The 13,810-nt window shown below is 38.6% G+C and overlaps 1 protein-coding gene across 1 annotated transcript; it reads left to right on the top strand.

The window, feature by feature from the left end:
• Positions 1 to 766: 766 nt before the first annotated feature.
• On the top strand, positions 767 to 7,193 carry LOC127839618 (uncharacterized). Its single transcript, XM_052368006.1, has 6 exons — positions 767 to 809; positions 1,648 to 1,840; positions 2,400 to 2,488; positions 3,552 to 3,722; positions 5,128 to 5,351; positions 7,015 to 7,193. The coding sequence occupies exons 2-6, from the start codon at positions 1,661 to 1,663 to the stop codon at positions 7,191 to 7,193; spliced, it is 843 nt and encodes a 280-aa protein (XP_052223966.1). The 5' UTR covers positions 767 to 809; positions 1,648 to 1,660.
• The last annotated feature ends 6,617 nt before the right edge of the window (positions 7,194 to 13,810 follow it).

Below are 13,810 nucleotides of genomic sequence, written 5' to 3'. Positions count from 1 at the left end.
GAATATTTCTGACAGAAATTTCTGTAAGCAAACAGCGCAGACCCAGATGAGACGCCGCATCATGCGGCGTCTCATCTGGGTCTACGCTGTTTGCAATGTCCTTTTTTCAGGACGCTAGGCATGAATGGGTTAATGTGTGATCATAAGTTATTTATATGAAAAATATCCCACACATAAGTGTTTAAAACACGGATTCTTTGCGGGACTTCATTGTTTGCCAACAAAAGTTAAAATGAAAATTAAAGGCATATTTAGTTAATGTCTGGACTACTTGGAACTTTATACCACCTTAAAATCGTGTCTCCTTATAGAATTGTCGGGTGTCTTTTTGTGACGGAAGACTTGTTTTATTTTTCAGCTGACTTAATTTTTTAAGGATTATACATGCTTTGATAATTTTCTTACTCCTTATTACTTGTGATTTTTTATGTAACTATTTTTGGACAATCTTCTACACAATGAGTTTTCATAATTATGCAGCTAAACAAAGTTGTATGTTGACAACGGGGCTCGAAAGTGGTGCGTAAGTCAAGACCGTAAGTGACTCTCCGTTTTTCTCTTCGCAAACTCCTCCCTTTATAACTTCCCTTTTATGTTTAACCGTATATATTATAGGGCTGACGATATTTAAGAACTATGCTCTGATCTAGTAATATTTTTGCACGGCGGTTTCCTTTCCTTTTTTAGAAGAAAGGTGTTTTGTAACCACACAAAGAACTGAAATTAGTATTATGTAGTCGTTTTCGTTTGGATGATTCTACTTCTTTACATAACCGTTTCCCGCTAATAAGTTTGCACGTCGCGCAAAGGTGATTCTCCATAGGTTAAATGTCTTCATCTTGAACCAAACTGACTATAACATAGTTTAATCGAATTTCAACTAAAGTTTTAAAGTCTTCTAGGTATACCTTGTAATAATACTCTGTGAAAGAAGGGCGCAAATGAACACGCACCTGTTCTATAATTAGCTTAAATTGACAGTTTTCATGACAACCAGGTAAATAAACAATGCACAAATAGAGCGTGACAGGCATGTAGAATCACGTGTTTTGCTGATCGAACAAGTTTCTACTCTTACTGCGCATTTTTATTTCTAGAGTTCGGGGAAACTTCTTGGCATATTTAAAGGTAAATTTCTGTGTTTACTTGACTTTTAACAAATTAAATAAAAATTACAGTGTACATTATTTTCCAATTATTTCAATCAAAGTATGCAGGTTTCATGAAAAGAACATTAAGAACATACTTGTTTTTTTCTTGCATCTGAAACCATGGTGCAAATTAAGAGATAAATCAATACACTTTTAAAGTTATTGTTCTTTTAAAATGTAAATGAAAGCTATATTTGTAAAACAGTCATGCAAAATTCACTCCATCAGATCACATAAAGTTGTGTTCATAATCATATGATTTGTGGCACCATGAATGACTCAGATCCAATTTAGTTAAGCCTGTATGTAAATGTTCTGCTCTGAGCTACTCAGGCACCATAAATCTGAACGTATTGAGCACCATTATATGAACAGCTGGATATATTTACTATTTGAGATTTAAAAAAATCATATATCTTATTTATAACTATTCTGGCATACTACTTACATTCATAAATTTTCACATAACATAAATTGTTAAACCATCTCCTGACAGAACAACTGCCAGCATGTCAACAGAAGTAGAACTAAAGCCATTGGACACTTCACCAGCTCCTGTAGAGACTGTAGAACGCCCTCAGCCAGTTGAGAACGGGGTGCAAGTCGAGAACGGGGTGAACGTAGAGGGGGTAGACAACCCAACCTACACTGAGAGTCATGAAGGAACACAGGCGGAGTATGACTTCACAGTATGTGAATTGATGATGTTTGCTTATAAGGCAGAGTTTAATGTACGCCTCTTATATGATTGCTCACATGTCAGAGAATAGTTTAAACCGCTTGTAAGATTGCACATAAGTTAAAATTTAGTTTAAACCTCTTGTAAAGTTGCTCAAAAGTATGAGTTTAGTTTAAACTAAAACATCTAGTAAGATTGCACATAAGTCAAAGCCTAATTGAAACCTCTTGTAAAGTTGCTCATAAGACGGAGTTAAGTTTAAATCGCTTTATTTATCTTAAATGCTTGTTAATAAATAATATTTAGATGCTCTCAAGTCTGTGTCTCAGTCTCAGATTATTAGTTTAACTTTTATATAGTAAGGCTTGGTTTTAATTTTGTTCTCAAGTAATGATATTCATATTCTTTGCATTCTAGTCTGAACTTGTATATAGCCTGCTGTCTGTTTATGAACTATATTTTCTCAGTGCTTATTTAAGTTCATGTATTTTTTTCTGTATGCATTATAAAATCTTCAAGACATTTACAAAATATACTATTAGTCTCTACAAAGGTGGTACTTTTTTTAGGTTCCACCTATGACGTTTGTAGATTTTATGCCTCGACTGATAGAAGAATCAACATCTGCACTTGATGCCCCAGTATACACAGAATTCAGGTAAAAGCCAGTGTTTATCCTGCTAGAAATGTAATAATAATAAAATACAAATCCGATTTCAATTGCTTGCACAGTAATATCATCACATTGTATATTGTCAGTTACTTGCATAAATAAATGCACTGGTTTGTGAGTAGGTTTAGTGACCGAATTGAATGCCATTGATACTACTGAAAAACTGTAGAAAACAGTGAGTAATTCGCACTTAACAAACAAACAAATTTTTACTTGCCATTAGTTAAGTGCAATTATTAAATACCAGGCTTAAGTATATGAACAACGGTTTTTTTCCCAATTGGGAAACAACCCAGAACCATAGGAATTGGGAAAAATTAGTGTGAAAAAACCTGAAATTGGAAAATTTGTGTCTTGAAATCTTTAGATTGGGAAAGATGGGTCTTTTTAATTGCTTGCTGTAAATTATGCCTTCACATGACTTTTGGCTTGAGATGTTCAGTTTCAGTCGAATTGTATATATACACTTGAAGATAATGCCTTTCGGGAACCAATTTTACTTTTTGGGGGAAATTTTGCAATGGCAATTGGAGATTTCTATTTTTCCTGAATTAGGAAAGTACCTTTTACAGGACTACTTTACAAGGAAGGAAAAAATCACTGATGAAAATCCTGAACTAAAAAATAAAACTTAAGAGGTTTTTATATTTTAATGTGTCTTGTTCTGAGAAAACTGGGCATAATGAATGTGTGTAAAATGTTGTCCCAGATTAGCCTGTGCAGTCCGCACAGGCTAATCAGGGACGACACTTTCAGCTTAAACTAGATTTTTGGTAAAAAGGGACTTCCTTTAAACGAAAAATACCATGAAAGCGGAAAGTGTCATCCCTGATTAGCCTGTGTGGACTGCACAGGCTAATCTGGGACGACACTTTACGCACATGCATTTTGACCAATTTTCACAGAACAAGACACATATATATGTGGGCCACATCTTTCAGTGTTTGCACTCGCAGCAAACGATTTGCTGCACAATAACCCTGACAAAATCAGGGTACACATGTTTTGTAAAAATCTGAGCCATGATGTTTGATGGTTTCAATTCCAGCACCGTTTTAGAGCAGGCTAACCAATGGCTGCAAGGTAACCCTGACTACCTGGTGATGAAGCTGGAATCCATCACTAAGAAGCTTGCAGAGGGGACAAACTCTCCTGACCTGGAGGCAGTGTGGCACCATGAGTCCAGTCACGGTATCAACAAATACGTCCGCGGACTTAGGTATGTGTACACATAAATCTGTTGTGACAAAATCCTTTTATGCACCACTATGATGATTTCAAACTTTGAAAAAAATCTAATACAAACAACAGTCATGTCCTTTGAATTGAGTTGAAAGAGTAGCATAAATCTTTTTTTATGTGCTGTTTTCTTTTTGATCAATATTTTTAAATTATTTGTTTATGAAATAAGAATATTGTTACAGAATATCTGTTTGAATCTATAATATAATAATGAATTGGCCCAGCATTTTCTCAGAGTATATGAGCCGGGTTTTTCCGTCCAGCACTTTTTGATTACATCATAAATAGCTTGATGTCCAACATTTTGTGAATTTTAAGCTGGTGTGTTTACCATAAAATTTTAGTTCAGTGCTGAGTTTGTGGAAAGTCCTACGATTTAATAAATTGAAAAAATATATGTTAAGGCATTTCGCAAAAACAGACCATTTATATTGGTTAAAAGCCAATAATGTAACATATTGGACACCACTTAGCAAACATGATTTGTATACGAAATTAAAAAATATTCTCGTTGAAATAAACAGCGTTTCGACCTCATCGTTGTTCGTATTAAAACATTTGTAGACGCTACAAAAGTTATGTAAAAACAGTTTGAGATCTGAATTCAAGACGTAACATATTGGACACGAACTGTTACGTCACCATTCATAAAATATAATGATTGTCTGACTGAAAATTGTATAGGTTTGTGCCTTTTTTTTTAAAGTTTTATATCCAAGAAATAACCTTTATAGATAATATTGAAATAAAGGTAAGTAGCCCAAGTTTTTTTGGTAGAGTGGAAACAGGAACTCATGGGCACTATAAAAGGTATACCTTTTTTGTCCAGAATCCACATGTATTTGATACAAATTTTTGTACTAACATGGTAGAACTTGTTAGTTTTATGATATTTATCAACAAGTTTTATGTTAATCTAATCAAATATGGTCACAATATTTTACAAATACATTCATTAAATTTATATTTTACATGTTTTTTAGGGATGTAACTAAAAAGTGCTGGACGGAAAACCCGGGCTCATATATGTACAGTGATTTTTTGGCCCCAAATTTTCGCTTCTTACAGGTTGTTTCCCAATGGCAAAAATAAACATTTTCCCCCCCAAAAAATCTGACCAATATTGTCCAAAAAAGATTGCAAACCTTTAAAATAAACTCATTTGGTTTATTGAGTTTATTATACAGTGATATAGTTCTGTAGCCCTTTATACTATGAAATTAATAAATTTAATACAGGTAATTGGAATACTGTTATTTATAATCATATAAATAATGTATAATATATGCCAATGCCATGGTTTAATGCACTCTTTTTTCCATTTCAAAAGGAACAGGTTGTAAAAAATAAAGTAAACAAAGTCACTGCAATCCCCGTTTTAGGTTATGGCTTGCCCCCCGCCTGGACTCCTCGGCCCCTATTCAAGAGATTGGGTACGTGACCACACTTCCAGAGCCCTCCGAGGGCGAACCGAATGACCCCGACAGCATGCTGTCGCTGTTCAAGGCGGGAATGTTCAACGCCCGCGCGGTCATGCCCACCTACTGCGGCTACAAGGAGATGCTGGACAAGCTGAATAAGTTCCTTAAAAAGAAGCCTATACCAGGTTCAAGCCACTTAATAAGCTTGATACACATTCTGAGAAATCTGGCCTTAATGCACGTGCATCAAGTGTACACCCAGATTAACCCTTTGCATGCTGGGAAATTTGTCGTCTGCTAAAATGTCGTCTGCTGAATTTCTAATATAAGCATTTTCTTCGATTTTTTTTCAAAGAATACTATCAGAATAGCAAACAGTTTGGATCCTGATGAGACGCCACCTTCTGTGGCGTCTCATCTGGATCCAAACTGTTTGCAAAGGCCTTCAAAATTCGGTTCCCGCACTGAAAGGGTTAAGCTATTGTTTTATGGTAATTTTTGTTCAAAGGAAGTCTCTAGTAAATGGAAAATGCCTTCTCTTATTAGCCCTGCTGACTGCACCGGCTTATCTGGGACAGCACGTGACACTCATGCATTTAGCCCTGTTATCCTATACCGGTGTTTTCTAAATGTTGAGCTTAATCCTTTGCATGCTGGAAAATTTGTCGTCTTCTAAAATGTCCTTAGCTTAATTTCTAAAATTAGCATTTTTTTTCGATTTTTTTCAAAGAATATTATCAGAATAGCAAACAGTTTGGATCCTGATGAGACGCCACGTTTTGCAAACTGTTTGCAAAGCCCTTTAAAATTCGGTTCCCGCACTGAAAGGGTTAATGTTGTGTTCAAATAACAGACGCCACAATTTCCAATATTATTTGACTCGAAATTTTAACCAATCAGACTGCTAGTAATTTTAGTGTTAACTTGTAAGAGATCAGGTTTTTGATTGGCTATGGCGAATGTTTTAAAAGTTGTGGGACAAGATGTGGGGTTAGAACAGGAAGTTACGAGAGACTTTGTAATTGTTGCACATTGCAAAATATTTGAAAAAAAAAGTTATGTGTCTGTGTATTAGTACATGTATTTTTTGAAATAAGGTTATAGATATGAACAATTGAATATTTAAACATGATTATTGCACATTTGGCACAGAGGCACAGGTGAGGTCTGCTAAATGTATTTGAAATAAATATCATTTTTAATTGTTGTATCCATTAATTTTGTCTGATGATAAGATAGCTATGTAAGATACGTTATTAGCAAGAATGATTTGTAACATAGACACCAGAAATTTTTTATAACATATTGTAAGAAAATGCTTACTTCAGCCACGAAGGTACAGTCCATTTAGTATAGGTATGTACAAATAGCCCATATATGCATAAACTCAAGGTGGTTGAGATTTAATGATACATAATCAATGATAATATAGAGGATATTTGTTGGATTCGGTGGATTATCGATTTTAATTCACGCGTGATCATAGAAAATAATATTTTCACGAGTGGCGCAGACACCGTTTATATACATTGTTAAAGAGTTTAATTAAAGAATTTCGCTGGGATAATGACATCATTTCGTCAAAAAATGACGTCATTTCACAGTAAACAGTGAAAATTATCGATAATTTTCACTGATAATTTTCACTGTTTGAAACAGTGAAATTATCAGTTTTAATTCATTGATATTTCTCAATTAACCACCGGAAAGCATAAAATAAATACCATTAGTTATCCAACTAAAAATTACTACTAGTTCATTTGGGAAAATAATTTTAATTCATGTGTTTTGTCAGTTTTGTTTAAATCTGAAATGCAATATAAAGTATATCTTACTTTTTGTGCACAGGTTCAATTCTCAGCGTGGAATGTGTGCGTGTAAAATACGATGAGAACTATACCTCAAAGTGCCTCGACTCTGAGCAGATGTCATGGGCCGACTGCGGCAAAGAAGATCGCATCTATATGTACGCAATTCGTATATACTACACCGTGGGAAAACCAGTATTCGAGACTATTGGTAAGTGACATGTGATCTATATGTACTCATTCGTGTATTCTGCACTGTGTGAAAACCAGCCTGTTAGACTTTTCAATTGTTAAGTGACATGTCATTATCTATACATGTATGTATGTATGCAGTTCTTATATACTACACTTAAAGAAAACTAGCATTTGAGGCTATTGTTAAGTGACATGGTATCATTGGTGCAAGAAAAGAGGTGGTAGTGTGTCAGCATACCCCTTACAAATATATTATTGAGGAATCAAATAGACTTGAGCCTCGCTTGGGGAAAAAGGATCGTAATGCATGTTCGTAATCTATGGTCCCAGATTAGCCTGTTCAGTCCACATAGGCTTATCAGGGACGACTCTTTCTGCTTTAACTGGATTTTTGTTTAGAAGAGACTTCCTTTATGCAAACATTCCAAAACAATCAAAAGTGTTGTCCTTGATAAGCCTGTAGGGAGGCACAGTCTTATCTGCAAGCAAACTTTAGTCACATGAATTAAGCCTAGTTTTTCCAAAAAACAGCTTAAAAGACTTTATTTTGGGCTTTGGCTACGTTATTTTCAGCTGAAATAGACAATCATTTTACAAGTTTAAATGGGCTTTTTTCAACCTTGCAATAGGCAAGGCATAAATGAAGGTGTGTAGTTTGATTTTGTGGCTTAAGTGATATTCTTTATTACACTTAATACCCTTACCCAACCTATTTTTGGAGGTCAATTTATAAAAAACAATACATTAACTTTCCAAAATTGAGCATAAGTCCCTGTACTTGATATGGTTTTTATGCTCCCCCAAAATTTATTTTGGGGGGAGCATATAGTCGCCGCTTCGTCTGTCCGTCCGTGTGTCTGTCCGTCCGTGCACAATTTTTGTCCGGGCTATTTCTCAGCAACTAATGACCAGAAGTCAATGAAACTTTATGGGAAGCTTCACTACCAAGAGGAGATGTGCATATTATCAGCGGGTTCTGGTCGAATGATTTTTTTACAGAGTTATGGCCCTTTGAAATTTTCTATAAAATAATTCTTGTCCCCCCAATTACTGTGCCCAAGACGTTTCCTTTTATCTGAATATATAGTACAATATTGTGCCGAAAAAACTTTGGGGAGCATCACCCATCTCCGACAGTTTCTTGTTTCTGTTAGTAGTGATTTATTGAAATGACAACAACAGAGCTTTTGACATAGTGATTGGCAAGTGACACAGGCTAATCAGGGACGTAACATTCTACCTAAATTGGATTTTCATTTAGAAGAGACTTCCTTTTTATATAAAATTCTATAAAAGCAGATTGTGTCGTCCCTGATTAGACTGCTAATCTGAGACAACTCTTTACACACATGCATTGGGCCCAGTATTTGACTGCTAATCTGAGACAACTCTTTACACACATGCATTGGGCCCAGTATTTGACTGCTAATCTGAGACAACTATTTACACACATGCATTGGGCCCATTATTTGACTGCTAATCTGGGACAACTCTTTACACACATGCATTGGGCCCAGTATTTGACTGCTAATCTGAGACAACTCTTTACACACATGCATTGGGCCCAGTATTTGACTGCTAATCTGAGACAACTCTTTACACACATGCATTGGGCCCAGTATTTGACTGCTAATCTGAGACAACTCTTTACACACATGCATTGGGCCCAGTATTTGACTGCTAATCTGAGACTTCTCTTTACACACATGCATTGGGCCAAGTATTTGACTGCTAATCTGGGACAACTCTTTACACACATGCATTGGGCGCGGTATTTGACTTCTAATCTGGGACAACTCTTTACACACATGCATTGGGCCCGGTATTTGACTTCTAATCTGGGACAACTCTTTACACACATGCATTGGGCCCAGTATTTGACTGCTAATCTAAGACAACTCTTTACACACATGCATTGGGTCCAGTATATGACTGCTAATCTGGGACAACTCTTTACAAACATGCATTGGGCCCGGTATTTGACTTCTAATCTGGGACAACTCTTTACACACATGCATTGGGCCCAGTATTTGACTGCTAATCTGGGACAACTCTTTACACACATGCATTGGGCCCAGTATTTGACTGCTAATCTGGGACAACTCTTTACACACATGCATTGGGCCCAGTATTTGACTGCTAATCTGGGACAACTCTTTACACACATGCATTGGGCCCAGTATTTGACTGCTAATCTAAGACAACTCTTTACACACATGCATTGGGTCCAGTATATGACTGCTAATCTGGGACAACTCTTTACACACATGCATTGGGCCCAGTATTTGACTTCTAATCTGGGACAAACTCTTTACACACATGCATTGGGCCCGGTATTTGACTTCTAATCTGGGACAACTCTCTACACTCATGTATTGGGCCCAGTATTTGACTTCTAATCTGGGACAACTCTTTACACACATGCATTGAGCCCGGTATTTGACTGCTAATCTGTGGCCCTACTTTACACACATGCATTGGGCCCAGTATTTGACTGCTAATCTGGGACAACTCTTTACACACATGCATTGGGCCCAGTATTTGACTTCTAATCTGGGACAACTCTTTACACACATGCATTGGGCCCAGTATTTGACTGGTAATCTGGGACAACTCTTTACACACATGCATTGGGCCCAGTATTTGACTGCTAATCTGTGGCCCTACTTTACACACATGCATTGGGCCCGGTATTTGACTGCTAATCTGAGACTACTCTTTACACACATGCATTGGGCCCAGTATTTGACTGCTAATCTGGGACAACTCTTTACACACATGCATTGGGCCCAGTATTTGACTGCTAATCTGGGACAACTCTTTACACACATGCATTGGGCCCAGTATTTGACTGCTAATCTGGGACAACTCTTTACACACATGCATTGGGCCCAGTATTTGACTGCTAATCTGGGACAACTCTTTACACACATGCATTGGGCCCAGTATTCGACTTCTAATCTGGGACAACTCTTTACACACATGCATTGGGCCCGGTATTTGACTGCTAATCTGGGACAACTCTTTACACACATGCATTGGGCCCAGTATTTGACTGCTAATCTGGGACAACTCTTTACACACATGCATTGGGCCCAGTATTTGACTGCTAATCTGGGACAACTCTTTACACACATGCATTGGGCCCAGTATTTGACTGCTAATCTGAGACTACTCTTTACACACATGCATTGGGCCCAGTATTTGACTGCTAATCTGGGACAACTCTTTACACACATGCATTGGGCCCAGTATTTGACTGCTAATCTGGGAAAACTCTTTACACACATGCATTGGGCCCAGTATTTGACTGCTAATCTGGGACAACTCTTTACACACATGCATTGGGCCCAGTATTTGACTGCTAATCTGGGACAACTCTTTACACACATGCATTGGGCCCAGTATTTGACTGCTAATCTGGGACAACTCTTTACACACATGCATTGGGCCCAGTATTTGACTTCTAATCTGGGACAACTCTTTACACACATGCATTGGGCCCGGTATTTGACTTCTAATCTGGGACAACTCTCTACACTCATGCATTGGGCCCAGTATTTGACTGCTAATCTGGGACAACTCTTTACACACATGCATTGGGCCTGGTATTTGACTGCTAATCTGTGGCCCTACTTTACACACATGCATTGGGCCCAGTATTTGACTGCTAATCTGGGACAACTCTTTACACACATGCATTGGGCCCAGTATTTGACTTCTAATCTGGGACAACTCTTTACACACATGCATTGGGTCCAGTATTTGACTGCTAATCTGGGACAACTCTTTACACACATGCATTGGGCCCAGTATTTGACTGCTAATCTGTGGCCCTACTTTACACACATGCATTGGGCCCAGTATTTGACTGCTAATCTGAGACTACTCTTTACACACATGCATTGGGCCCAGTATTTGACTGCTAATCTGAGACTACTCTTTACACACATGCATTGGGCCCAGTATATGACTGCTAATCTGAGACTACTCTTTACACACATGCATTGGGCCCAGTATTTGACTGCTAATCTGAGACAACTCTTTACACACATGCATTGGGCCCAGTATTTGACTGCTAATCTGAGACTACTCTTTACACACATGCATTGGGCCCAGTATTTGACTGCTAATCTGAGACTACTCTTTACACACATGCATTGGGCCCAGTATTTGACTGCTAATCTGAGACTACTCTTTACACACATGCATTGGGCCCAGTATTTGACTTCTAATCTGAGACTACTCTTTACACACATGCATTGGGCCCAGTATTTGACTGCTAATCTGAGACTACTCTTTACACACATGCATTGGGCCCGGTATTTGACTTCTTATCTAGGACAACTCTTTTCACTCATGCATTGGGCCCAGTATTTGACTGCTAATCTGAGACAACTCTTTACACACATGCATTGGGCCCAGTATTTGACTGCTAATCTGGGACAACTCTTTACACACATGCATTGGGCCCAGTATTTGACTGCTAATCTGTGGCCCTACTTTACACACATGCATTGGGCCCAGTATTTGACTTCTAATCTGAGACTACTCTTTACACACATGCATTGGGCCCGGTATTTGACTGCTAATCTGAGACTACTCTTTACACACATGCATTGGGCCCAGTATTTGACTTCTTATCTGAGACTACTCTTTACACACATGCATTGGGTCCAGTATATGACTGCTAATCTGGGACAACTCTTTACACACATGCATTGGGCCCAGTATTTGACTGCTAATCTGGGACAACTCTTTACACTCATGCATTGGGTCCAGTATATGACTGCTTATCTGGGACAACTCTTTACACACATGCATTGGGCCCAGTATTTGACTGCTAATCTGGGACAACTCTTTACACTCATGCATTGGGCCCAGTATTTGACTGCTAATCTGGGACAACTCTTTACACACATGCATTGGGCCCAGTATTTGACTGCTAATCTGGGACAACTCTTTACACACATGCATTGGGCCCGGTATTTGACTTCTTATCTGAGACTACTCTTTACACACATGCATTGGGCCCAGTATTTGACTGCTAATCTGTGGCCCTACTTTACACACATGCATTGGGCCCAGTATTTGACTTCTAATCTGAGACTACTCTTTACACACATGCATTGGGTCCAGTATATGACTGCTAATCTGGGACAACTCTTTACACACATGCATTGGGCCCGGTATTTGACTGCTAATCTGGGAAAACTCTTTACACACATGCATTGGGCCCAGTATTTGACTTCTAATCTGGGACAACTCTTTACACACATGCATTGGGCCCGGTATTTGACTTCTAATCTGGGACAACTCTCTACACTCATGCATTGGGCCCAGTATTTGACTTCTAATCTGGGACAACTCTTTACACACATGCATTGGGCCCGGTATTTGACTGCTAATCTGTGGCCCTACTTTACACACATGCATTGGGCCCAGTATTTGACTGCTAATCTGGGACAACTCTTTACACACATGCATTGGGCCCAGTATTTGACTGCTAATCTGGGACAACTCTTTACACTCATGCATTGGGCCCGGTATTTGACTTCTAATCTGAGACAACTCTTTACACACATGCATTGGGTCCAGTATATGACTGCTAATCTGGGACAACTCTTTACACACATGCATTGGGCCCAGTATTTGACTGCTTATCTGGGACAACTCTTTACACACATGCATTGGGCCCAGTATTTGACTTCTAATCTGGGACAACTCTTTACACACATGCATTGGGCCCGGTATTTGACTGCTAATCTGGGACAACTCTTTACACACATGCATTGGGCCCAGTATTTGACTGCTAATCTGGGACAACTCTTTACACACATGCATTGGGCCCAGTATTTGACTGCTAATCTGGGACAACTCTTTACACACATGCATTGGGCCCAGTATTTGACTGCTAATCTGGGACAACTCTTTACACACATGCATTGGGCTCAGTATTTGACTTCTAATCTGGGACAACTCTTTACACACATGCATTGGGCCCGGTATTTGACTTCTAATCTGGGACAACTCTCTACACTCATGCATTGGGCCCAGTATTTGACTGCTAATCTGGGACAACTCTTTACACACATGCATTGGGCCTGGTATTTGACTGCTAATCTGTGGCCCTTCTTTACACACATGCATTGGGCCCAGTATTTGACTGCTAATCTGGGACAACTCTTTACACACATGCATTGGGCCCAGTATTTGACTTCTAATCTGGGACAACTCTTTACACACATGCATTGGGTCCAGTATTTGACTGCTAATCTGGGACAACTCTTTACACACATGCATTGGGCCCAGTATTTGACTGCTAATCTGTGGCCCTACTTTACACACATGCATTGGGCCCAGTATTTGACTGCTAATCTGAGACTACTCTTTACGCACATGCATTGGGCCCAGTATTTGACTGCTAATCTGAGACTACTCTTTACACACATGCATTGGGCCCAGTATATGACTGCTAATCTGAGACTACTCTTTACACACATGCATTGGGCCCAGTATTTGACTGCTAATCTGAGACTACTCTTTACACACATGCATTGGGCCCAGTATTTGACTGCTAATCTGAGACTACTCTTTACACACATGCATTGGGCCCAGTATTTGACTGCTAATCTGAGACT

This window comes from Dreissena polymorpha, chromosome 7 (genome assembly GCF_020536995.1).
Source record: "Dreissena polymorpha isolate Duluth1 chromosome 7, UMN_Dpol_1.0, whole genome shotgun sequence".
Taxonomy (NCBI): domain Eukaryota; kingdom Metazoa; phylum Mollusca; class Bivalvia; order Myida; family Dreissenidae; genus Dreissena; species Dreissena polymorpha.
The sequence above is the reverse complement of the archived record's forward strand: the minus strand, read 5'-3'. Positions and strand labels throughout refer to the sequence as shown.

Excerpts from the sequence above, each read along its gene's own strand:
- LOC127839618 (XM_052368006.1), top strand. The coding sequence starts at position 1,661 with ATGTCAACAGAAGTAGAACTAAAGCCATTGGACACTTCACCAGCTCCT. Across the intron at positions 1,841-2,399 it reads AGGCGGAGTATGACTTCACA|GTTCCACCTATGACGTTTGT; the intron begins GTATGTGAATTG and ends TACTTTTTTTAG. Across the intron at positions 2,489-3,551 it reads CCAGTATACACAGAATTCAG|CACCGTTTTAGAGCAGGCTA; the intron begins GTAAAAGCCAGT and ends TTTCAATTCCAG.